Consider the following 26,808-nt stretch of genomic DNA (forward strand, 5'->3'; position numbering starts at 1 on the left):
TTGAAAAAAAATCTCAATACATGTTTTTTAATAAGAATTTCTGTCGGTGAAAGATAAATATTGGTCACGTTAGGAAGGTTCCCTCTTTTTTTTCTTCTTTTTTTTCAACTTTATTTTAGATGTACATAATAAAAAATGGGTACATTCATTTTATACAGTCTATGGTACATTCAGAAGGATCATCATACATACATACACAATCATTAAGGACACAGAAACAATGCAGCTTCAGTTTGTAATTTAAGGTGAATGAGAAAATTATACATACATAGAAAATAAATAATAAAATAAGTTGAGTAAGGAAAGGGAATCATTTTACAATTCAGTGAGGAATCCTTTTAGGGAATCGTATATGTTAAGTGCTCTTGGTCCTTTCATAATTTCATCATTGTGGCAAACATCCTTCACAATCATTTTTGTAATGAACAGGTGCAAATAGTGCATTTAAACAAATATGTATCTCTTAGAAAAAAAAAAGGAACTCTAGAAACCATATAAAGTGCAGTCTGAAAATGACATACAATCATAAAACAGGGAAGAAGGGAGGAAAAAAAGAATTAAAAAGCAAACAACACAATGCTAGGGCTTTCTTTGCAGAGTGAAGGTTCTATCTGTACTACTAACACTGCCTGAACAAAACAAGTTCTTGAAAATACGATTATAGTCTCGGTGAGGTCATTATTTTTTGACAAACGTATATATATTGAACCGCTTTTAATCTTTAAAAAAATTACGTATTCCTAATTACAACAAATGATTGATTATTTCAAGCTTTTCATACAGGCACTACTTAGCTTACCTATGGGACGGCCAAGAGGACCCCGCGAAAGAGCTGCGGAATTCAAAATTTCAAAACAAACCCAGGGTTGTTGTCTTAACATGTAACCGTGTACTCTGGGCTTACTGGCTGTTACAGACACAGCTCAGGTCCTCTATCAAGAACTTTTAAAAACATGGATATAGATGAGAAGCACGATTCAAAGCCGGAAGTTCCTAAAGCGCCGTCAATCGAGGATTTTATCATTTTGAAGCCGATCAGTCGAGGTGCTTTTGGCAAGGTGTACCTTGCACGGAAGAAGTGCAATGCGCGGTTATATGCCATTAAGGTGGGTCATTTCTGTCTTTGACAAATTAAAACAATGTACTAAAGCTAGAATGAATGTAGAATATATTAATCTGTTGTGTTTTTCTCTGTAGATGATGAAGAAAGCAGACATGGTCGTTAAAAATATGACAGGCCAGATGAAAGCAGAAAGAGACGCACTTGCTTTGAGCAAAAGTCCCTTCGTAGTTCACCTGTTTTACTCCCTTCAGACAGCCACCAAGATCTATCTGGTAACGCCCAGTGTTAAGTTAGTGTTAATAATTACTGCTGTGTGTGTGATTTAGCTGTTGTTCAATCAAAATGTTCATGTTGCTTACAGGTGATGGAATATCTCATTGGTGGAGATGTCAAGTCTCTGCTCCACATATATGGATATTTCGACCAGGATATGTCTGTGAAGTACATTGCACAAGTGGCTCTTGCTTTGGATTACCTTCACCGCCATGGTATAATTCACAGGTACTGTACTGCCTTTTCTATTTATCCCCTTAAATGTGTATCACACTGAAAGATATGTCGTATTTCCTGGTATTTACTTGAGTTATTAATTTTTAAGGGACTTGAAGCCAGACAACATGCTCATATCCAACGAAGGGCACATCAAACTTACAGACTTTGGCCTTTCTAAGGTTAAACTTGACAGAGGTATGGAGTTATCAGCTCTACATTTGAACAGAAAGTCACTATCACCACAGTAAAGGTTTCTAATCTTCTCTTTATTATGTGTATGTGCCGTCTATCAGAGCTGAGTCTGATGGATATCCTCACCACTCCATCTTTGGCTAAACCTAAAAAAGACTACTTCCGCACCCCGGGTCAAGTCCTCTCCTTGATCAGCTCCCTTGGATTTGTAAGTAAATGTAAATTAATCCATCAGATGGGTCATTGACATGACGTGCATATTTTTGTGTCCGAATCCATTATTTTGTTTTGAAACAATTTGTTATTTTTAAGACATACATCAATTGATTCTATAAAACCTGCTTATTTTGAATGCAATTTCAGTACATTCAAATATTGAGATTTATTTTATTTTGAAGTATCTCAAACCCTGAAAATGTCAGGTGGCACAACCTTCCGAGCAAGTGAACTGACTTAAAACACTATATAAAAAAAATATTTTAATAATAATAAATTCAAATTAAAACACCATGGCATGATTTTACATATAAGAGCTTTGAAATAAACATAATTTCATAAATATCAATAGTTGAAAGGCACCTAAGATTATTTGAAAACTTTTGTCCAGCAATGTGCATGTTCTTAAATGTCAGGGTGGCCCCACCGTACTCATGGACCTTTTATTTTAAAAGTAAGTAGTTATAATGGAATTCAACATGTGAAATCATTCAGAGGACCCTACTAATTGTCATGGCTGAGTTAAAAGGTTTGTAGATGTCTCCTAAATAATAATAGAAAAGCTTTTATCAACTTATAGGTGGACAGTAACACTTTCCATGTCAGGTGGTACAACCAACCGAAAACTGTAAAAAATTATATTTTATACCTGGCCAATAGAATGCAAAAATCCTAATATATTGTAAATAAAAAATATACTCACAAAATAAAAATGTGTAAAGCACTGTAACCACTCTGAGGGATACTTCCTAAAACTTTTAGTTAGAATAAATGATAGGTAAGTACATATATTTTGACAAATATCTGGTTGCGCCACCTGACATTTTTTGGGTGTTCAAGTTAAGAAAAGGGTAAAAAAAAAAAAACTATTTTAACACTTAAAAAACGTTCAAACAAGCCTTGTTTGAACACATTATTCCAGACACAAAAATGTGCATTGCAACCATTCTGGAAATACTTGAAAAAAAAAAGAACTTTTTGAGGCTTATTTGTCAACGACCCAGATACAAATGTTACACACAGTGTGTTTTGTATGACTCTTTTTTTCTACACAGAATACACCTGCAGGAGAAGGCAAGCGACACAGCAGTGCAACTGCTGCATCCAGCCCCATGTCCTGTGGCAAAATTAGGCAGAAGAACAACTCTCTTGGGTCTCCCTGTATGAAGAAGAAAGATCAGATGTCCTCCCCGACTCGCTTTCCTTGGAGAACGGGTATGTCATGGTAGCTGCATGATGTCTTCTCGGCTTTTCAATTTAAATACATCAATCTGGTGGAATGACAAGGGTGTGTCTAATACTCGTACTGTTTTGGTTTCTTTATTTCTAGGACTTAAAAATACTGTGTTTAGCCCTCATAACCTGGCTATAAATCTGACTCCCACACTGATGAAGACGAGGAAGAGGTTTGAGACGATGAGTGCAGGCAGCACCACCGACACTGAAGCTGGCGGCATCAGCCCTCTGTGGGAGAGTGAGGAGGTTAGTCATTTTTAAAACTTGTATTAAACTGTTTTATATTTTGATTAGAGGCACAATCTAGAGCTAGATAGTGCCTCACAATCTGAAATGATGCTTTTTAATCGTAGTAGTAGTTTCCCATTAAAGACATTTTAGCTACTTCTCCAGCTACAATAATTTGCTTGCATTTTTTTATTCCAGAAAGAAAATGAACAGAGGGACAGGCATCATTCTGAGGCCAAGGACTGTGCACCAACCAAACCTGGCACCCTTGGTTCCTCTGCTAAGACCACTAGCAATCTGTTAGATAGGTCTAACCCAGGCCATCTTGCAGAAAAGAGGCTCCACAGCACGTCAGCTCCTTCTGTAAAGAGAACATTTTCCGATGTTGAGAAAAGCCCAGATCAACTGGAGCTCCAAGCCAAGAAGAGTAACTCACGCTATAAGAGATATTTTGAGGTTCCAGGGGACGCTGCTCCGTTTCACACTGGCCTGACTGGAACTTTTTCCACTATCCAAATTGGTGACTTTGTAGCTTCCACAGAGGGGGTTGAAGTAGCAGAAGACAGGGTTCCAAAGCGCTCGAGTCCCATTGCTGTTGCCAAAAGTCTGTTTTGTGAACTGGAGGAGCCAACAGAGGACGTGTTTGAAGATGGAGCCAAAGACTTATCACACTCAAGTTTCACATCACCGCTTGCAGGGGACGGTGACGTCTGCAGGAGCCTGAGCCTCGACTCTGATGGGTCCATGCACGAAACGTCTCTTACAGTCGATAGTCATGCATCTCTAAAACCAGAAAAGGCTTCCACAAATGCAGGTTCAGCGTCATTTCAGGAGCAAGACGATGATAAAGACTCATCCATCACTGAATCACACCCACAAACTGCGTGTGCTGTCTCTACTGAAACACCTAAACTCTGTAACTTGGGCCTCAGAGGTGAATCTAAGGGTGCTTTTCTTCAGCGGCTCCCTGATCTGAGTGGCGTGGCGCAGTCCCCCTCATTCCTCAAACCACGAAATGTTGTGGCTTTTCGCAGCTACAATAGCTCCATCAATCGCTCCAACATGTCCCGGCTTAGCATTGGGTCTGTTGACACTATGGACGTGTCCACAACAGCTTCTTATCACTCTGTGTCTGGTATTGAAACACCAGTGCAGAAGAGATCAAACTCCAACAGCTCTCTCTTTCGGGTAAGACGCATTTTTAATTTAATTCTTAAAGAGAGCCATTGTGTTTGAGAAGAGATGTTTGGCATTGGTTGTCCTGGTTTAGAATTCCTCTTTCAAACGGAGAGAGTAATTGCCGGCTAGTGTTACAACTTTCATAGAAGAACACTAGAAATTAGAAATTAGAAATACTGTTTGTTGTGACTATATGGTTCAGCCTTATGACAAGTTTTAGACATGACAAAGCTCCTGTTAGGAGTTTTTATCTGCTTACGTACCAGACTGAAACTTATATTGATGCTTCTCAATGACCTATAGGAGCAAACAAGACCATTAGCTGCAAGATTTAATATTTGTACATCATTATTTTTTTTTATTTTTTTTTTTAAAGTTATATTTTTGGGCTTTTTTTGCCTTCATTGACAGCACAGCTGAAGAGAGACAGGAAATGTGGGGAGTAGAGAGGGGATAAGACTTGCAGCAGAATGGTCGACCGGCCGGGAGTCGAACAGGCGACCTCTGCGACAAGGACTGTAGCCTCTATACATGGGGCGCTTAGACCGCTAGGCCACCAGCGCTCCGTACATCGTTATTTCCAATGTCTAGCACGCCAGGCTGGGATTACGTGTCCGCCCAGTTGCATGCTGCCTACCTTTTTCACATTTTCCCTGGCTGAGATTTCCAGTGAGTGATAGGTTTTAGTGTTAGAATAACACAGGGTGAGATTTTTAGAAAACAGGACAAGCTCAACAAAGACGCAAGAGGTACTGCTTTGTCCACAGGGGGCACCAAAGTCAACCCAAACTGAAAGTTCCCCACTGGAGCTTTAAGACTTCGAAAACAGTACCAAAACAATGTGTTTCAATGTACAACGCTCATTAGGTCTAAAAAGATGAACTCTTGTTCTGGACTTAAATATCTCAAGAATTTTGAGATGGAATGGTATGACGTTTGGTAGAACCATTCAAGTTTATCATAACTATCAATTCTCATAACTTGGTTGGTACCTTTATCATTTTATCAAGCGCCATCATTGGGTTGAAAATTGTTGGTACTGCCAAAAGCAAGGCTATTTCTCTTTGGACTTCTATTATATATTCTACTATTAAACTGAACTGTAAACGACACAAGGGTTATTTATTGTCATGCTGTTTTGCTTTTATTTTAAATATTTCCTTTTATGTCCCTCTCACATTAGACCCCCCAGCCCATGTCTACGTCTCACACCCCTTTCCGGACTCCAAAGAGCGTCAGAAGGGGCGCGCTGCCTGTTGAGGGTGCTCCCATTCTGGGCACTCCTGACTACCTGGCTCCAGAGCTTCTTTTAGGGAAACCACATGGTAAGAAAGGAAATTCAAAACCCTGAGCACTACACCAGTGGCTACTTTTCCTACAAAACGATAGCCCATGATAATTGATGTTGCTTTGTCAACACTGAAGTCCTTGTGACGGGCGTTCTCTTTAAGTTTCAGGAATTTGTCATTGTGGTAAGTTTATGATATTGCTACTTTTTGCAGGCGAGCATGCATGTCAACTCAGCTTGCTAATACGCTAAAGGAAATGAGCTGATCCTTGTCCCATTTTGCTTTCCCTGCTGGTTCTGGTTCTGGTTCTGCCCCCTGGATTGGTGGTTTAAGTGTGGGCCTGATCAGAGGAAACAGGGCAACATTTAAATGTGTGATTACAACGGCAGGAGAAAATGGGATCATCCTTTTAAATTTAACTAACACCTTTTGTTGAAAGATTTGAGGCTGATGTGTTAGACAAAAGGGTTTGTCTGCTCTGAAGGTCTTGGGTATCTGGACATCCTGGCTTTATTTTTGACATTTAGCAACTGATTTGGTGTCATGTCTTCCATTCTGGTATTCATTAAGCAGTTCACAAGCTGAGGGCAATATTTTGTGTCAGTTGCACAGTGCCTTTTTGTTTTTTTAGCATGATTGCAGCTTTATTGATTCATGAACAGTACGTCTGTGACATGAATGACTCTGTGTGGCAATTTTTATTTCTCTGCTGTCAAGTATTTGTCTCAATTCAACAAAAGATGGCTTCAACATTTGTAGTTTAACTCTTTGCAGCCATTAAAAAGAAGAATCACCTCTCTAAAACAATACTAGATGCAAATAACAGCATAATACTGTGTGTTTTACGTCAAAAGTAGTTAGTCAGTGTTACACTCATGAATAAAAAAGGTGTGATGTTAATGAATTGAGTCCCTCCATCCTCAGTCTAACACAGTCCCTGCTTCTGCCACTGCAGTTTGATTAGTTCACACTCTAACAGGAATCAAAGGGAAAGTTTGTTTGGACCCCAATGCTGTATGAAATGTAACTCTGTCTTTGCTCCTGTGCAGACTACATGGTGGATTGGTGGGCGCTTGGTGTGTGTCTTTTCGAGTTCCTCACAGGTGTGCCACCCTTCAACGACGAGACGCCTCAACTTGTTTTCCAGAATATTCTCAACAGAGGTTTGTTTGTTTTTCTAACCCTGCAGCACAAAATACTCTGAACTGACACAAAGCCTGTGTTCGATAATCAGTATGCTGAACAATGTCCTCTCATTCATTGTGTCGTAGTTTGCATAGAAAAATGAAATAATGGCGTCCCTCTTTTTCGACTACTTTAGATATTCCCTGGCCCGAGGAAGAGGAGGAACTGCCTGTGAATGCAAGAAATGCGATTGAAATCCTCCTGACCATGGACATGACCAAACGAGCCGGTCTGAAAGGTAGAGGCTTTAATCCTTTTCTTTCTCAAAGTTTAAAACAATGATGGCTCCCAGACCTTCGAGACTTAAGTACAAGTCTTAAATTCAGTGGGTAGAGTCGGTCGTCTATCAATCGGAAGGTTAGCGGTTCGATCCCAGCTCCGGCAGTCACATGCCAAAGTGTCCTTGGGCAAGACACTGAAACCCAAATTGCTCCTGCTGTTGTTTAGCTGTGTGTGACTATGTAGGAATGTGAATAGCTAATGATGGTTCCTTACTACATAGCAGCCTCTGCCATCAGTGAGCGAATTGGTGTGAATGCGTGATTTTGACGAGTAGTGTAAAAGCGATTTGAATGGTCAGAAAGACTAGAAAAGTGCTATACGGTATAAGTACAAGTCAATTTGCCAAATGACTGAGAGCTGAATTACTGCTAGTAAAGTTGTGGGTTTTATTATTTCCAACGTTCATCGTCTGAGGTGATTTGGTTAAAATTTTAAATGTACACAAAGATTTCTCTAAACCGTTCAGACTCTTCTTATTCCATGAAAAAAACTGTAGCCATTAGCCTTTATTCCAGTTTTTGACCATTTTTTTTATCATGAATAAGAACTTAGCTTAGTTTTGGGTTTCAGACCAAGCGGCAACCTCCTGTCTAAAAATATGAGTGCAATGTGGAAGTGTTAAAAACTGCAGTTCCTAGAATGTCCGCTTGAGGCTGGCTCCGGAAGTACTGGAAGCCACATACACACCAATTCAAAAAAGCCGATCTTTACAGCAAAAATAAACATATTTATGGCCTGGTACAAAAGAAGAGTGTAGTCTGGATAGCTCATTTCTCGATCGGCACACACTGTACCGGGCGTGAATTCTTTTCTAACGCGACAATTTCGAAGATATTGAGATTACGAGTCTTCCAATGAGAGGCACAGCTGACTTGATTGACAGGCGGGAACAATGTAGCTGTTGGCTAGGAGGCTCAAAGCCCGCCTCTTTACGTCACAATCGCTCCACAGCAGCAACATGGCTGGTGCCGCCGATTGGCCTCAAAACAGCACTGCAGAAACAGATGGGTGACGTCACGGATACTACGTCCATATTTTATACACTCTATGTTTCAGATGAGTAAAAAAGGTTGTCATCAGCATACTATCTTATGTTATATTCGCCTTTGTTCTCTGTATGTGATGTTTGCTGTAATTAAAGGGAAGTGCCTTGTGATTCTGATTCTGATTACTTCCTGAACATCCCCCAGAGCTGAAGTGTCACCCCCTGTTTGAAGGCCTGGACTGGGACAACCTGCAGAACCACCCGATGCCTTTCATTCCTCAGCCGGAGGATGAAACCGACACCTCGTACTTCGATGCGAGAAACAACGCTCAGCACATCGCCGTGTCAGGCTTCAGTCTGTAGCTTCAAAAAACAATCAGCTGAGCTCAGGAAACACATTCTTGCTGTTGAAGTGAAAATATTCTCTGTGTTTATGATCACTTTCCAAAAACCAGATCCATCATACAGATTGATTTGCAGTGATGATGTGGATTATGATTGTTTGTCTGGTTGTGATTTTCATTTTAAAACTTTTTACCCATTGTGCAATAATACTGTGGTCATAAACGCTAAAAAAGTAGACTCTGTTGACTCTGTTACTGTAGTGATGAGTGTGTGTTGGAAGCATTCTGTTCAACCTTAGTATGTCCAGATTATCTCCTTATATCTATTTAATAAGGTTCTCCTATTAGCAAAATCAATTTGCTAATTCTTAACTTAATAAAAAGCTTTGATTTCAGTGTTATGGTGTTGGTTAAACTAAAAACAACTTATCACTTGTTGCCTGAGTTATCTTCCATGCTGATATTTTTTTACAGCACTGAGCATAATTGTGATGTTCCATGTTCCTTGGTAGACTGGGTGGGCGGGCCCCCTGCGTTTCTCTCTACTGGGTAAGATCCTGCTAAAGAAAACATGATGATATGAAGATGAATGTGTTTTAAATGTAAATCTTGTTGATAACATTTTGCGTCATTGTTTTAAGACATATGTTGGTAGTTTGTATTCTTAGAGATCTGGTTTCGGCTGCTTTTAAGTTGTTTAAATGTGTAATTTCAGTGTTGTGTCTCTTGTCTATTCTCTGCACTACTAGTTGTTTTAGATAATTTTGTGTAGCTTGTGAAATTTTATCGTGTTCACTCTCAGAAAAACACTTAAATACAAATAAAACTTGTTTGTAACCTGATGAGTGTTGTGCCCTTTTCTGGTTTATCATCAAACGTCATAATGAAAAGCGCCAATTCATGACAAATATAATCTCATTTAAAAAATATATATATATCAGCTCGCAGCAGACTAGAGCTTCAAGCACTTGAACTCGAGCTTTGTAGCAAATGGAAACAGATTCTTAAGACAGTGGTTCCCAAACATTTCAGCCCACGACCCCCAAAACATTGGTGCTAAAGACTCGTGACCCCCACTGTCCCTCGAAGTGATTTAATGTGGCTTCATTTATCTGGTCTGCAGAAAATTAGTCTACCTATATGAGCATGTGGCTGAGTTTCCTGTGCCTTTATGAATTAACCTACTGCTACTGATGCTTTAGGTAATTAACTGTTCACTAACCCTAAACTTAGGAGTCATCTGGCAACAAAGAAAGGCAGAAAACTCATTACATTTTCTATTTTCAGGGTTTTATTTCAAGATTAGCTACTATTTTTGTTGATGTTTTTACTATAATGGGTAAAATTGACTATTTTTAGATAACTTTAAAAAAAGAAACATTCTGGAAGACATCTCGCGACCCCCCCAGGGGGTCCCGACCCACACTTTGGGAACCCCTGTCTTAAGAGACACTGCTTTTACTCTGAACGCTCCCTCTTAATGCAAGCTACATTTTTAAAGGATGGTAGACACATTTGCTATTTTCACTTTTATCACATATTTCTATAAAATTCAATCAGATTTCGTGAAATCAGAAAAAGGTTATTTTAATGTTTTATTGCTAAAAAAGAAATCTGAGATAAAGTTTTTTCACAGGCCAGGATTTGAACTCAGGACACGATTGAACCAGCTGGCTCTGCTCTGAAGCAGCTGTGCTAGGATTCCTTTACTTATCAGTACCTTGAGATAATTCAGATGTGAGGTCCATGCTCCAGCATGAGGTAGCTGCCACACTAGCTCAGCGCAGGAAGAAAGACAGGGATCCAAACCCATAACCACCATGCCGTGAGGCAGCAATGCTAGTAGTTCTCACTTGTTTCAGGTAATTTTATTCCCTGGTGCATCAAAATTGGTCCATTCTTTGGTGACAGGAAGCTGGAATATTCAAGCTCAACATGGGAATACCCTGGTTATGATTTGAACCCAGAACAATCCAGCTGTAAGTCAGCTGTGTTAACCATCACACCAACATGCCACATTCGTATTCTTGCATTTTCAGTAGATTATTCAAAAGCAGGACTCATACTCCTGTGGGTAGGAGCTTGACCGTTCACTCTCTACTCTGAGCCTTGACACACAACGCAGGCTCGCAATCCATTGAGCTAATGGGACAACGTTCTCAAAGGGAATTGCTTGGAGTTTCATAGCTATCTGGATTTTGCATTATTGTGGTAGATGTGTGTCTAACATGAGTCTGGTCCTGCTGGAGGTTTCTGCCTGTTAAAGGAAGTTTGTCCTTGATGCTGTAACTTTCTAAATGCTGCAAAGTGCTCTGCTCATGGTGGATGAAGATGAGATCAGACTGAGTCCTGTTTGTAAAATGGGACTGGATCTTATCCTGTCTTGAAGTCTTTAATAATTTAACATCTGAAATGAACTTCCACAGACTAAAGTAGATGAGCTCTACCTCTCTATAGAAGTATTTCCAAAAAGTGCTGAACAATCTGACTGATCCAAAACAAACTGAAATGCTTTATGAAAATTTTATTTGAGGCTCAGATTATCACATGCATACACCTCTCTACCACAGGCAGAGAGAGTGAGGAAGCCTTAGCTCGTTTCAGTAGAAAGTTATACTTTTTTATTAAAACATAATGGCTCTGGCATGATTAGTGCTATTGCAGAAGCAAACCTTTGTAAATATGATACAGTATTCTATATTAATAACGTTTGAGAATGCAATTAAAATACTGCATTTTAAATCTGGACTGTACATCTATAGATACACTTTGTAAAGATCGCACTGCTTTGCAAACAAGTCATGATGATTACTATCACTCACACGAAAATCTTCACAATATTCTTATAAACACATGATGTCACACATTAAAATGATACCATAGAAAACATGACACAACACAGGATGATGAGTTATTCATGAATGCTCTCATAGCTAAGAGGGAAATCAGGTTCTCACCACCTCACGGCTCACTACGTATTAATGTTCATTTGGTCCAGCACTTAAACAGTTATGCTACAGTATGTGAATGTATAAAAATCATAATGCCACCTACAGTTCAAATGTACCTTATGATGTTGAGGCACTTCTTCTATATGGAAATCGATGAAGAGGAGACTTGAACACATCCAAGTAAAGCATGGACAGATATGATAGGTGATGAGAACCTCATGTAACCTACACACGACATTTAGCACTCACTTTAAACACGAACCTCATTAAACAGCGGAAATCTGGCCATATGTGCCTTCATCAAAACGGTTGCTAAAAGCAATAAATATTAACTTATTCTCTGAATTTAAAAGAATCGCAACATCTCAATATATTACATTCAATCCTCACTCTAAACTAGTCATTACAGTTTTATTATAGCAGCATTACCTGGGCACTAACGTCAATGAAAATATACAGCCACATCAAGCGTTGTGTTCAAATCAAGAGAGTTTTGGGGCCCTTTTTTGTGCAACAAAGCCTTAGTTATGGGAATAATTGAGAAGCTACTGTAATTGGTTTCTAAACACGCTGGTAATATCCCAACTCTACGTTCTTCTTCTTCTCAACCCAAACCATTTCTTACAGAGACGAACCCTCCCAGTACAGTGGTATCACCTTCAAAAAGGCTGTATAGTCACAGACTGCAAGCCCTTACATTCATGTTTCTATCTGATTCCACATCCACAGTACAACACACTGGAGAGAGAGAACTCCTCCTCTTGTTCATTACGACAGACACCATCCTTCCTCATAGTGCAAAAGCAAATTTGTGGGCTGTGGGTCGAAGCAGAAGGGAGGGAGTTACAGCCATTAGCAGCCCAACAGAAGACATGTAGAGGACTCCTCTTCCTCGTCGATGCCAGTTTGGAGGCTTAGTTGATTCTCCTGTTTGAGAAGCATAAGTGAAAGAGTTAACCTGGGTGTTGTGGTTGTGGTTTCACATTTTAAATTAAGTTGTAAAAAACAAAGAAAACAAACCTTCTCCTCCTCTGCAGGTAAAGGCGGATAAGCCACTGAACCACAAATGGCCATATGACAGCAAAGGCCAGACTGGTCGGAGAAATGTCAAAAGGCCACCAGGAGGGTTTCTGGGAGATCAGAGAATAAAAGGAAATTAAAGGTCAACATTATCTCACATGAAATACCTCAGATTTGTAAAAGCTCATTTCAATCCCTCATACTTTTGTTTTAAATGAAACATGGAAAAGAAAAGAAGAAATATCTTTAAACGTGTGTACCTGTCTCTTTTTGTTCAGTGGAGGAGGAGCATAAGTTGGAGACAGGGACATGGACCTCGCCTGCATAGATCAGAGAATAAAAGAAAGACGAGTCAGTTAACATTTTTAAAAAGGGAAGAGCAGACATGAACACATCGTTTCAGTGCTTAACTTTTCCTCAATATGTTGTTTACCATGTCAAAGTACAACTCCTTATCTCCTCTGCTAAACACTTTGATTACACACTGAAAGCAGAACTCAGCAGGTCTACTTTAGTTTAACACAGTTCACTCTCGCCTGTGTTCTGGGCAGGAACCATGAACGGATATGACCTTTCCACTTTAAATAACGGCGCACTGATTTAAAGAACACACCATTAAACCTGCTCCATAATCAAGAACAAACTTATACAGCTTGTAGGAAATGTTCCAGGACCTAAATACATAGATGATTGTAACTATTCTTCGCTTCTGTATATACTTTAGAATTATTTTATTTTGTTCTCATTTTATTTTTATTTCATTCGTATTTATATCTTATTTTATTCATTCTTTCTATTAATTTGGACTTTCTTACATACTGTTCATAAGAGCATACGGTAATAACTGAGTTTTAGAATTGATTTTAAGATTTGTCATTCATCAAGGAAGTAGCAGACATCAATACTTTAAAACAAATAATTCCCACTTTAAACAGTTTCATGACAAACTGGTCCATAAGAAAACTCCAGAACACAAATAACCTGTTTGTCACTCTAAATGCTCTGGGGAAGGACCCAGACCCATAACCTAATAAAATAGCAATAATCTAATTTTATCTGTACATAAGTGATGCTTAAGTTGGATTTTCATAATAAAAACGTATGGTAATTATTTAAATCAAATAAGGCATGATATTTTATTTGGCTGGTGGAAAATATTTTTTGGCCGGCAAATTTTTGGAGGTCACTAACCAATGGCAGAGGAGGTAAAAAGTTAATTTTACACCCTGACGTACAGGTCTGTCTCCAAGCTATATTTCAGAACTTTTAACACCATATGAGCCGACCCGCAGCCTTAGATCCTCGGGTGGGAACCTCCTGGCTATTCCAAAGTCTAGGCTTCAATCTAAAGGGGGCCGAGCATTTTCAATCAGGGCCCCTAGACTTTGGAACAGTCTACCCGAGGAGATAAGGCTGACAGAACCTGTCGAATCTTTTAAATCTCTTCTTAAAACTCACTTTTATAGACTTGCTTTTAGCAAGTAAATATACATGTAGATACACAATGCAACAATTCTCAAAGCAGAATTCCATATTTCTATTTTTTGTATTATTTAACTACTATTTTATAATGTAAAACTACCTCTGCAACTCACCACTGCACTTTATCATATTATTTTAGCCTGTACATATTAGTCAAGCCTATTTGTTGTTTCTTTGTATTTATAGCTAAGGTTATTGTTATTATATTTTTATTTTATTTTTTATTGTAGTTCTTATTCTTATTCCTATTCTGCCTTGTACAAAGAGAGCACAGTTTACTGAAGTCAAATTCCTTGTGTGTTCAAGCATACTTGGCAAATAAAGCTGATTCTCATTCTGATTCTGATTCTGATGTCATCATCTTCTTACTGCTTTTATCAGGGCTCTCAAGTTTTGAACTCAGTTCAGAGTGAGACTTTGTCAGCAGATTGTATTCATAGTAATTATCCAGAATTATTTCTGTGAAAAAGAAGTCATTTTGTTCAGTAAATATTCTCAGTAAATCAATTGCCTAGATGACTGTACACATTTAATATGGGGCTACTGCATCTTCTAATCTGCTGTCAGTCTGCATTGCACATGTGCATCCTTTTCTTTGGAACGTAATGTTGTTGTGTTATTTTACCCGGATACAGTGATGCTATTTTCTGATTGGCTGTTGGGTAACTATATTTCTTCATTTCTTCATTTCTATTTGATTGGCTGGTGCGTGGAAAGCTCATTCTGAACTCTACGGAAAACAAACTTGATTCCTACCTGTTTCACAGTTTAAGGAAAAAGGCGGAACTTGGTGGACGTTGTGCTAGTAATTATTCTGTGTAAGAAATACAAAGTGTGGCGGGTTAAGTTTTAGGTTAATTTTTATCCCATTCTATTTTCCTTTAATGGTTTTACTCTCCAAATATCTCATTTACTGTCTTTATGATTTTATTCATCTTTATTTATTTATTTTACAGCTTTTCTCTGCATATCTTTAAATGCTTTACCTATATTTATGATTTTATGTTTTGCTTTTATTTCACCTTATTGCTTTACCCGTCTTTCAATGCTTGTAGCCCCTTCTTATTCTTTCTTTTCTTCTATATTTTTAATTGTCTTATTTTCTTGGTCCCTTTGGTCTCAGTTCTTCTTACCGTTGGGTTCTTGGGTTGCCTGGGTTGAATTGTTGTTTGGGTCTTTTGTGTTTGTTTTCTTGATGTCTGATTTATTTTGTGTTTAAACTCTGTCTGCTGTAGAGTTCTCTTTGTGTTTGTTTTTATTTGTAAACCCTGGTTTTTAAAAGGTGCTATATAAATAAAGGTATTACTATTATTATTATTATTATTATTGATATTATTATTATGTGTAATCCGACCTAGCACCTAACAAACTGTGTTCATGGCCCTACAGGAAAAACCTGCAAACTGTCTGCCACAAATCACAGTTACACAAATGCTCTCCTGACTCTGTCCTCTTTAATCAAGTCTATGCAAATATTTTTACACTGAAACAAAACCAGCTGGTTCACTTTGTTTTCAGCTTCTGAAAACCTGTGGTGAATATTTCCCGTAACTCCATCTTTCTGAAATGTATGACTGAAGGGAACCGACTGGTCTGACCTGGCTGGCAGTCAGAGCCTCCAGGGTGTGCAGCCTCTCCAGAACGCTCTGCATGTCCTCCTGCAGACGAGCCAACGCCACCACTATCTGCTCGTTCAGGCTCCCCCCGGGTGTCACCGTGCCGCCCCCGCGACTTCCATCCCCGTCGCCACCGCTGTACCCGGGCATTAGAGATCCAGAGCCCAGGCCTGTAGATCTGGAGCCTTCAAAACAACAGGAATTCATTTTTGGTTTAATATGAAGCTCTGCTGTCATTCAAAGTTCATCTTTTTAGCTTTGATTAACAGTATATGAAGCTAAATGCAAATTAATTAAGACACACATTAGCCCTCTTTAGAATGACATATCTGAGGACCCCAAAGCAGACATCTAACAGGATCTCTTTGAGTACTCTTAGGACACCCTTACCCCGTCCTCTCCTGACCACAGAGCTGTCTGGCATCCCTGCATTCAGCCTCTGCCTCTGTGAAACTGTTCCACTGTTGTCTCCGTCTTCACCTCCACACCTGATGACCTGAGGAGGATCATGAATGTCCGCCTGGACCTCTTGTGCTGCCGCTGCCTCCTCCGGCTCCTCTAGAGGTGTCGGGACGTGGTTCTCCTCTTCGTCCAGCTCGTCCAAAGAGCGGTTGTGCTCTGAGTTCTGCAGAGGAGGAACAAAAAGCATACGTCAGGATGAAATGGTGAATCTGGGGCTAGAATGGATCTGATAATCAAGTTGTTATAAGTTTACCTCTTCCTGGCCAAACTGGTCCACAGAGTCACAGTAGACTTCGCTGTCAGAGTCACTGGCCAGGTGACCGGGGCCGGACACATCCATGCTGGGATCTGAGACATCAGGACAAAACAACAGAAGCTCAGATGTAAAAACTTGATTATATCTTGTTTCATTAACAGATGAAGGAATTAATTTAGAGTCTGTGTTCACTTCTAACAGAACAATTAATGAAGTGCATTAAAACGACCCCAGGAGAAACTGATGTGTTAAGATTCATCGCCACAGCTCTGGGAACGCAGCTTAGCAGCTTAACTGATCACATGGTGCCCCGGTACAAAAGCCACCCCCCCTACCTCTTTGAGCGCTCCTTACCTGTGCTGTGACCGTTGAGGACAGGTTCGCCCTCTTGGGAGTCCTCAGCGCTCAGGGTGGTCCTGGAGTGACTCCCATTAGTCAGATGGGTGCCTCCGTTTGCCACTTTACCGTTTGAGAGAGGGGCTTTGTGTCTCCTGGCTGCTCCTTTCTTCTTTGGCTGCGTTGCTGCTGATTTCTTCTCTGATATCAAATCAAAACAAAGAAAAGTGTATCCATTTTTCTTTTCATGTTTCCTTTCCTTATTTTACTTCCTCTTCTCTTTTGGCTTTTTGTTTTGGTTTCATTTCATTCATGTTTTTCTTTGTGTTTTCTTTTCTCAATTGTTTTGTTTTCTGTTTTTTATTTTCTCAACATTTTGCAACTTTTCTATTTTGTTTTTCTTCTTCTCTTTCTGTTTGTTTGATCTTGTTTTACCTCGCTCTTAAGATTGAATGTATATTTTTTATTGTTGCTTTTTTTTATTGAGTGAAGTTCATACTCATATCAACAAATTGAAATAAAGAACTATACAAATAATCTCAAGTTATACATTTTTTCACTATTTCAACACCTCTTGACAGTTGTTTTCATTTCATTACCTTTTCTGATCTCCCTTATAACCTCTTCTTCTTCCTCCTCTGCCTCTTCTTCTTCCTCCTCCTCCTCTTCTTCATCTTCTTCTTGGGCCTCTTCCTCTGACGTCTCCCGCACTTCTTTTGATTTGACTCTAGAGGGACGGATCTGCAGGGTGCCGTTCATTTCCATGGTTCTGATGATGCTCTTTGTGACGCTCTTCGAAGGCATTGTATTCAGCATCGTACCAAACCCTGAGCGACAGGAGGGATTCATTCCAATTAATACTTTCTCTAGCTATTATAACAAAAGTGAAAATGTTTACATAAGGCTCTAAAGGGGGGGGGGGGGGGGGGGGGGCTAAAAGGATGAAGACTGATTTACTCTACAGGTAGATATGTTCTGAAGTCCACACATATCAAGTCTTGGTTTCTCTGCATCTATTAACGTGTATCTTCTGATGGCAAAGAAACCCTCACTGTGCAAAACTGAGCTTCACCAACATGCCTGACATGACTGCTAAAAGCAATCTAAGCTACAACACCAGACAGATACCAAACCATAATCACAAGCATCAAATATTTACACAGTGATGTACTTGCCTTCCAGTTGCCTAGCAAACATTGTCAAACGGGCTGAGCATCAGACAGGAGGCAAATCATAAAGATTAGGCTCTGCATGCATCACATTCAAAGAGTCAGAGTTACACCTGGAGACTTAAACCCACCTGTGCTCAGGTCTGATATCTGTGTGATTTTCTTCTTCTCCTCGATTAGCTCGTAGAACGGGCCGAGCACGCGCAGGAGCTCCTCCACCTCGTCAGTCATGGGCATCCCCTCGAGGATCTACAAAGAAGCAAGATGGACGTTTAACCTAACTCCATGAAAAGCTGTACTTTAAATCAAGCATGTAGTGCTCCTGTATTATAAACCTGGAAACATACCAACTTCATTTCATCAACGTAGGCCGTCATTGCTTCTTCTTTTGGCATATCGCCGAGAGAGTTCCACGCATCCCTGAGAAAACAAATCGCACGAATGTAGCAACTGTTAGAGATGTTGACAATCAATCAAGTATCCAGTAATTGGTTATCAAGAATGTGCTCGAACATGCTTTTATAATGTAAATTTTTTGTTCAGTTGGTGATAAAAACTGTGTGGGCTCATTGTGGCGTCATTGAAAGCATGTTCCAATGTAAACCAACTGGCTGAAGGTGTTGCACCCTGGGTAAACGCTCAGCTGGGGGCTGCAGCTGTGCGCCAGGTCTCTTCTTTTGGAAGAGCAATACACAACACCCTCCACTAAAGACAGGGACCCGGAGGTTGAGAACATTTTATGGGGACGTTGCCCCATTTTTTGGATACAAAGCCGCCCGTCTCTCTGCATCAGTCTCTCTTCTTCTGAGTGTGTTTTCTGCCCCTGGACTAATTGTGACCTGGTTGCGCTCCCAGCTTAAGTCCGACTATGTGCACATGCTCATTTTTCAGAGTGAGAACATGTCAGCAGGAAACTGGACACCCGTGAGTCTGACATATTTTTCAGACTCGCAGTTGTCTTGTTTTGGAGATTACTCTTATGAACCTGCTCTGCATGTTGGTATTCAGAGTTTTAAAATATGTGCAGCCTTCACCTCTATATGTTCTGTAGCCATGCAGTAAGGTCAGTTAGAGGCATTATGTTGCTGTGGAAAATAAAGCTATATGATTGAGGGGAAAAAAGGAATGTGGTATTGTTTCTGTCACAGCAAAAATCTACGGTTTGTTTTTTTTAACAAGTAGTTCAGAATGCTTAAGAATCCTGCTCCAATCTCTCTATTTTTAACAACAGAATCAGAAATGTGATGTTTTTTAAATTCTGAAAAAATAGAGCAGAATGTCTCATAAGAAAAAAGAAATGCAGAAAAAAAAAAGGTGCATTACGAAGCCATACTCAGTTTTATTGATATTTTTAGCCTTAGTATAAATTTTTCAACTCTTATTCTTACCCTTTTTAAATCTATTTATTTTAACTATTTTTATTCTTAATTTTGATGTTTTAACTTATTCTAATTACACATATTTTATTTTTGGTGTGCATTACTCTCCTTTTTATTTGATGTTATTCTTTTTTGTTTTTATTATTGTTATTTGTATTATTATTTTCCCCTAATATGTCTTGCCATTGTTTCATTTCTGCTTCTTTCTTGTTTTTCAATCGCTGTAAAGCACTTTGGGTTGCATTTGATTTGTATGAAAGGTACTATATAAATAAAGCTTGATTGATAAGTTTAAGTAATACAACTCCCTGTGAATATAAAGCAAGAATTATGGAGAATGCTTGCATTTTTATCCCTAATTACAACATCAAATGCAGCTCAAAGTACTGCTAAGTGTGCATGAATCTCTGTCATCAGTGGTTTTGAACACATCCGTGCCAATTTTCAACTGTGTCAACAACACAGTTCAATCAGGGCCAATGTATTCTTTGTGGCTGCTGGTCAAACATTAAAACATTTATTAGTAACCAGAGTTAGTCGTGATCTCCTCTTTTTATGACTGCCGTTCTAGTTTATTCTCTTTGCCTCAGACCCTGAGAGAAGCTGTCCCGCTCAGTGGGTAAGAGGTTACATTCCAAGTAAAGTCCAGAGATCACCTAACATGGCTTGAGACCAAACATAGGGACAATCACAGTATTAAAATGCAGGAGATTGTTTTCCTCTTCTTAGTCTTGTTTTTCAGAACCAGGTCAAAGTGGGAAAAAAAGAAACATGTTGTGCAATGTGCACAAATCACTTCTTTTTTTAACTCTCACCATGCCTGGTGTGTACAGAGTTTAATCACATGATTTGTCTTCAAATGTTGTGTTAGTGAGCTCAGCCTTAAGGGGAAGCCATTCCTTCAAGTCAGGGTGTAAAATTAACACTCGCCAACTAAGCACCAATGGCAGGTAAAAAATGTGTTAGGCGTGTAAAACAAAGACACACAACCACCAGTGGCCGATGAAATATTTTGTATTGCATGTGAGGTTCCTGGCGTGAAGCCACCACAAACAAAAAGGACAAACAAAGAGGCGGGAGACGATTAAGAAGAGGAACTGACGGCTAAACAGAGCGATGTCACTGTACGACGTTTCAAAGAAAACTGGAAAATTGATGAGGCTGTTACTATTTTAAATCAAATAAGGCATGATTATTTTATTTGGCCGGTGAAAAATATTTTTGGAGGTCACTAGCCAATGGCACATGAGGTTAAAACTTAATGTAAAACCCTGCTTCAAGTGATATTACCACTGAGGATAGAAAGTATCTGTTTTTCACATGAAGAACGCAACTGTGCAGGAGTTCTGTATACGTTACCATTTTGCTTTGCCGACTGCATCCCAGAATCCAGGTCTGGGTATATTGCACGCTCCCACAGTGGCTTGTTTGTAGTAACTGTAGAACTTGAGCATCATGTCGTTGGAGGGCTGGAAGGGACCTAAGAGAGAATAGAATAGAAGGTACTTTATAAGTCCCTGATGGGAAATCCAGGTGTTTGTCAGCCCATCTCCCAATGGCTAGAGAGTTATGAAGCCTAATGGCTGCAGGGATGAAGGATTTTCTGTATCTCTCAGTCCTGAAGCGCAGAGAGATGAGCCGTCCACTGCCGCTGTTTCTCTGGTCCACAGAGAAGTTGTGAAGTGGATGATCTGTGTAATTTAGAATGGCCTCTAGCTTCTTCTGTGTGCATCTCTCCACCCCGGCCCCCAGTGAGTCCAACCTGGTTCCGTGATATCTAAGTGATTTATTGCCAGAGGTACTTAATTAGAAATTGTGGGTATCTACTATCTATACTTTACTGGAGTAATTATTTTTCAGCCGACTTTTTACTTCTACTCCTTTAATTTTCATGCAATTATCTGTTCTTTCTACTCCTTACATTTTAAAAATAGGCTCGTTACTCCTGTTTCTTTTCGGCTTGTTTTCATTCCGCCTTGTCATCGATCCAAAAAACACACAAAAAAACCAAAAACATATCCATATAAATTGCGCCATCCGAAAAGAGGCCAAGTGTCATACTCATTACATTTATGCGCGTGTTGTGAAAGTGTCTTAATAAAGTAATCAAACATTTTAGTTAGCCTAGATTAGTTTGAAGCGATCTAGCCCTCGTGTTAAGCAAGACCCTATTGGTCAACACCAGCAGTTCCAGGTCTTGGATGTGTGTGGGTGCTTGATGCTTGGTTGTACATAATTCCAATAAAGGCAACATGTCTGTGAAGTTTGACTTTTTTTGCAACATTACAATACTTATAGGCAACTAGTCATCATATCTTCCGCTCCATGAAACACGTTAATGCTCAGTAGTACACATATATGGTTCTTTGATGCATTTGCATTGTACTAAAATGCTGCCATTTTCAATGGGCATAATTGCAGCTAAACAGATGCAACCCAAATATTTCAACATTTACATATTAATATAACATTATAGTCATTTAGAAAAGTGTTTTTTTTGGGGGACGTGGGGTAGTGCACTATAGGCCCCTGTGGTGCAGCCTAAGCTTTTGCCCTTAATGGCATTTTTTCCCCTTACATTACTTTTATACCTTAAGTATTAGTATCACCGCAGACCCCTCACACCCTGGACACAAATTCTTCAAACTCCTCCCCTCCGGCAGGGGCTACAGGTCACTGTGCGCCAAAACGACAAGCCATAAGAACAGTTTCTTCCCCCAGGCTGTCACTCTGATGAACACTAATCCATAACGTCATGCTCTCCGCTCCTCTGATGAAAACCTCCTCTCCCCACCCTGTAGGATCAAGCACCGAACCTGGGGCGACAGGGCTTACTCCATTGCTGCCCCTGCCCTCTGGAACTCCCTCCCCAAACACATACGCAACTCCACTGACCTACAAACATTCAAATCCCACCTCAAAACACACCTCTTCAGAACTGCTTTTAATTGTTAATGTTTTTATTTCCACTGTGTTTCTAACTTGTTTCTTTTATTGGGTCTTTTATTGTGTGCTATTTGTGAAGTGTCTCTGAGTTCTGTGAAAAGCGCTATATAAATAAAATGTATTATTATTATTATCATTATTATTATTATCATTATTATAACAGTGTCATACCTGTCGCTGGGAAATAAACTTGGATCAATACTCTCTGTAAATAAACATGTAAATGTACAATGTAACAATTCTCCAAGCAGAATTCACATATTTTTATTTTATTATTTAACTATCACCTACATATACTTTTTTTAAGTGTAACTACCTCTGCACTACTCACCACTTCACTACTATCATATTATTTTTAGCCTGTACATATTACTCATGCCTATTTGTTGTTCTTTTGTGTTTCTCGTTCATGTTATTATTATTAGATGTATTTTTTTATTTGTATGCCTTATTCTTATGCCTTTGTACAAAGAGAGCACAGTTTACCAAGACAAATCCCTTGTGTGTTCAAGCATACCCAGCCAATAAAGCTGATTCTGATTCTGAAGTAGTTTTGCAACCAGAACACTTTTACATTTTTACTTATAAGTAAAAGCTTGAGCTGATACTTCAACTTCTACAGAAGTCTTTTTAAACCCTAGTATTTATACTTCTACTTGAGTATTGACTGTGAATACTTCTGACTCCTCTGTTTATTGCACTTTAACAGCTTATTTTTTACACATGACAGCTGATAGTGACTATGCATTGATTTGCAGGCTGCTGACAGAGAACCTGGATTGTGTACACTGCCTGTAAAGTGGATTAAGCCCTTTAAATCGCACAGGATCCTGTGCAGACCAAGCTGTTGCACTGCACCTGCTTTAAGCCTGACACCTCTCTGATCCAGGCTCACTACCTGAGTGGTTATAAAGTAGCCTGAATGACAGGCTGCACCGGGGTCTCCACTCACCATCCGGGGGTAAACTCTTGATCACTTTGACGGCGGCATCGAACCTCAGCTGGATCAAACGCCTCTCCTCCTCCACCGTGACACTCTGGACCTCCATTGTGTCACACTGAGACAGTCAACACAACCTGCAGACGGAGAGTAAATAAACACAACAAAACAATATGACACTTCCTGCCAACCCCTGTCCTCTAAGCTAGCTCTTCAACAGCAACCAGCTCACACTTTCGACTGACTAACTTGCAAGTGAATGTATCTCCAGTATGTTTTGACCACCAGTGGGAGGAGGCTGAGTCGCTTCTATATCTAGGACACATTATTTAATGTGCGACACACCTCCACATACATCCACATCTGAGCTAAAAGCGTCCATAACTCGACAGGAATGATTAAAAAGCTGTGTTTCTTACCGTTAGAGTCCACGGCCTATCTGTTTGTCAGAACCTGTCTTCAGCACTCAACGCCATGAACAATATGATAACGCCAAAGCAGTGAAGCACCATGGGTATTGTAGTGTTTCTAACGGTTGTTGATGTTGCCTACAAGTTCCAGGATCCTCCGCGTTTCTAAAAAAATAAAATAAAATAAAAAACGTAAACCAAATTCCGTTTCGAGACCCGAAAGCGACTTATACACAGTGTTACATTTTTAATAAATTATTTTTAAAATTTTTAAATGTTTTGTTAAAAACAGTGTAGTCGCTGTCGCTTCGGCTCGTGGTAAAAACTACAAGTCCCAGCATGTCTTCGTCACAATCCAGTCAGGATTTTTTTCCGTTGGAGTCGTTTGGAATGGTGATATGTATAAGAGGAGCTCTCACTCTGTCCTCATTTGCGTGCCACACAACCCGCAAACAGTTCAGCCTCTATTCGTTTAATGCATATTTGCCAACATCTAGTACTTTTCCTAAGATTTTTTAAATACACATAGATTGGCAGTAGAGCCAACTAACAAAAAAAGGATTGAATATGGAAAATGATTTTAAAAAATGTTTGCTTTGGCTGATTTGGTTGTTTCTGTTGTTCATACAATATAATAATGACTTATTATTCAAAGAAACGTGTCACCGTAAGCCCAGCTAATGTTAGCTGATTTAAAAAATAAATAATTCAACAACAACTTTATTATTATTGCCAATGAATATCGAGCGACTGCAGATACATTTCAAAAAAGAAATCACTTAAAGGGACCCCTAAAATTACAATAAGTATATTACATATTCCCATTTGATAACTTTTGTTGTTCTAAGGGGCACGGTATTTAAAATAAATATTTAAAATAATTAATAATTTTAATTCAGGGAAACAACATGCTATTGGATATGTTTATACAGAGAGTATGGAGCCACCAATGAAAATAGATTGAAAATATATTTATTTATTTAACCTTTATTTAATCAGGTAAGTTATTAAGAACAAATTCTTATATATGTTTTTATTTCGGCTTTTTTATTATTATTATTATTATTATTATTATTATTATTATTATTATTATTATTATTATTATTATTAAGATAAGATAAGATAAGATAAGATAAGATATACTTTATTTGATCCCCAAATGGGGGAAATTCTTTTGATACAGCAGCTTACAACACGGGACAGAGGAATACAACAATGTACTTACATAGTTAAAAATATAATAACAATAATAATAGTAATGATAAAATAAAACAAAATGAAATATGGCAGAATATTAAAGATACATACACACTATGTACACTTCTGTCTGATGAATAGATAGTGATGTAAGTTATTGCACAGATAAAATTGCACCAGGTTATTAAAAAAAACATACACAGTATGATAAATCAATGCAGTTCAGATGTCAAATTGACAGAATAGTTTGATTGACAGAATATTTTATAATATTTGTTTATATATATGTTTATTTATTTAAGTAGTATATATATATATGTTTATTTATTACAGTTAAGTTATATATATGTTTATTTATTACATTTAAGTTATATATATATTTTTATTTATTATTTGTTTTTTTATAATGTTTTTCTTTCTTCATTATAGAGCTGGTAAGTAATTTGGAAATTGACTGTCAAGCTGTGAAAAAAAAAAATGTATATGATTTTGTGTAACAAAACACAAAACTGCGCTACATTAAGTTTAGGTTGTAAGTGTGGATGTTGTTTGCATATACAGGGAATTTGTAAATGCAATATCACCCCAGATTAGTTAAACACACAGTTGTGCATTCAAATGAAGCTATAACTAGATAATCACTTATTCAACTTATGTATGTTTTTGTTAACTTCATATTTTTTAAGCCACCCCAACACTTACTCTATCTGCTTGCTCACCAAACACCGGTCCCACTTTCTCCCTCCAGAGTGAGTCCTCCTCACTAACACAAACGATCTTCGGGTTGAGGTAACGCCAAAGCGAGGCAGGAATCCCACAATAGAGCAGAGGCTTTTTTTTCTCTCTCTCTCGCTGAGCTAGTGGCTGTTTCAATCAAAGGGAAGGCAGAGAGGGAAGGGAGGCTCTGCGGGGTGAGATGTAAGATGGCAGAGCTACAAATGTTGTTAGAGGAAGAGATTCCGGCCGGCAAAAGAGCGCTCGTGGAGAGTTACCAAAACCTGACCAGAGTAGCAGACTACTGCGAGAACAATTATGTCCAGGTGAGTGAGGCGTTCAGGGTCCTTTTGTGGGGGAAAGCTGGGATCTGAAGGGTTGTTGTTGGGACAGGAAATGTGGATAAAGAAACTGCTGCTTTGGCTCGGACCTGAAATAAACCTCTCTGCTTTGAAAGCTTTGTGAAACACTTTGCTGCCTTTACTTACCGTGGGACATTTCACCACCTTTCATCTGTTTTGGACCATTTATTAACATTTATTGCTTTTACACTCAGGGTGTGTCTACTTTTTGATTATTTCACTGGGTCAAAACTGCTTCCCACACTCACTCCTGATAGAAAGGCCTGTGGGGTTACAGCAGCTTGCTGAACAAGTTCTTATCTCATCTTAAAGAAGATTTATTTTAATGTATAAAGGAAAGTTAATGCAAGTTTAATGGATGCTGACACAGCTCAAACACACATCAGAATATGAGTGTGACACACTTAAACCATACCATTAATATTACAGTAACATGGCAGTCCATTACATCCCATAAGGTCATTAAACTCACCATTTAATACCACAAAAACAGTTTAACTCCCCATAGGGATACTACAGCAATGTTACATTATTGAAAGTATACATTATGGGCTTGTAAGCACTCAGCGCTGCAGTTATAATGCCAGTGCATGGCTTTTTAATCTTGCTGCACTATTTTTTTTAACCCTTACACCATCTATAATGCAACATTCAAACATGCTGCATGCATGGAAATGTGCAGAAGGCAGCTGTTTTGAGGCTAAATGAGGAGTAGGGATTATTTGAGGTAATTCGTCTGCAGGCGTGCTGCTGTGAGACACAGGGAGGAATGTAAGGCGATTGTTAGTTGGTCAATAAATGTTGGAGGTATTGATTTTTCTCTCCCTGAGCTTATTCATGGGAACAGGGCTTGGTTGAGTCTCCCCTCACATTCTCA

The 26,808-nt window shown here is 39.0% G+C and overlaps 3 protein-coding genes across 8 annotated transcripts in view; 2 read left to right on the forward strand and 1 right to left on the reverse strand.

Annotated features, from left to right (window-relative positions):
* The first annotated feature begins 815 nt into the window (after positions 1–815).
* On the forward strand, positions 816–9,533 carry mastl (microtubule associated serine/threonine kinase-like). Its single transcript, XM_034706646.1, has 12 exons — positions 816–1,106; positions 1,198–1,335; positions 1,425–1,564; positions 1,662–1,750; positions 1,849–1,955; positions 3,019–3,178; positions 3,294–3,445; positions 3,626–4,615; positions 5,790–5,931; positions 6,945–7,058; positions 7,217–7,318; positions 8,553–9,533. Exons 1-12 carry the CDS (start codon positions 954–956, stop codon positions 8,708–8,710), a joined length of 2,445 nt encoding a protein of 814 aa, XP_034562537.1. The 5' UTR covers positions 816–953; the 3' UTR covers positions 8,711–9,533.
* Positions 9,534–11,200: 1,667 nt separating this feature from the next.
* Positions 11,201–25,855, reverse strand: acbd5a (acyl-CoA binding domain containing 5a). Its single transcript, XM_034706866.1, has 14 exons — positions 25,558–25,855; positions 23,668–23,823; positions 23,261–23,385; positions 20,722–20,842; positions 18,331–18,403; positions 18,115–18,232; positions 17,414–17,641; positions 16,833–17,015; positions 16,476–16,570; positions 16,151–16,385; positions 15,743–15,945; positions 12,923–12,982; positions 12,663–12,772; positions 11,201–12,569 (listed from the first exon to the last, which is right to left on the reverse strand). Exons 3-14 carry the CDS (start codon positions 23,355–23,357, stop codon positions 12,557–12,559), a joined length of 1,536 nt encoding a protein of 511 aa, XP_034562757.1. The 5' UTR covers positions 23,358–23,385; positions 23,668–23,823; positions 25,558–25,855; the 3' UTR covers positions 11,201–12,556.
* The window catches only part of abi1a (abl-interactor 1a), a 77,272-nt gene continuing 76,072 nt past the window's right edge, over positions 25,609–26,808 (forward strand). Inside the window, exon 1 of one of the 6 annotated variants that reach the window (XM_034706859.1) lies at positions 25,609–25,895. In XM_034706859.1, coding sequence (XP_034562750.1) covers positions 25,779–25,895 — 117 coding nt within the window. In that variant the 5' untranslated portion in view covers positions 25,609–25,778. The remainder of the gene's footprint in view (positions 25,896–26,808) is intronic. The other 5 variants (XM_034706860.1, XM_034706864.1, XM_034706861.1 and 2 more) reach the window with 5 other exon arrangements.

This window comes from Notolabrus celidotus, chromosome 17 (genome assembly GCF_009762535.1).
Source record: "Notolabrus celidotus isolate fNotCel1 chromosome 17, fNotCel1.pri, whole genome shotgun sequence".
Lineage (NCBI taxonomy): Eukaryota > Metazoa > Chordata > Actinopteri > Labriformes > Labridae > Notolabrus > Notolabrus celidotus.

Coding starts and splice junctions, on each gene's coding strand:
- mastl (XM_034706646.1), top strand. CDS start 954: ATGGATATAGATGAGAAGCACGATTCAAAGCCGGAAGTTCCTAAAGCG. Junction 3,179..3,293: donor TCGCTTTCCTTGGAGAACGG/GTATGTCATGGT, acceptor CTTTATTTCTAG/GACTTAAAAATACTGTGTTT. Junction 7,319..8,552: donor CAAACGAGCCGGTCTGAAAG/GTAGAGGCTTTA, acceptor AACATCCCCCAG/AGCTGAAGTGTCACCCCCTG.
- acbd5a (XM_034706866.1), bottom strand. CDS start 23,357: ATGGAGGTCCAGAGTGTCACGGTGGAGGAGGAGAGGCGTTTGATCCAG. Junction 16,571..16,832: donor CCTCAACGGTCACAGCACAG/GTAAGGAGCGCT, acceptor CTGATGTCTCAG/ATCCCAGCATGGATGTGTCC. Junction 12,983..15,742: donor AGGCTCTGACTGCCAGCCAG/GTCAGACCAGTC, acceptor TGATCTATGCAG/GCGAGGTCCATGTCCCTGTC.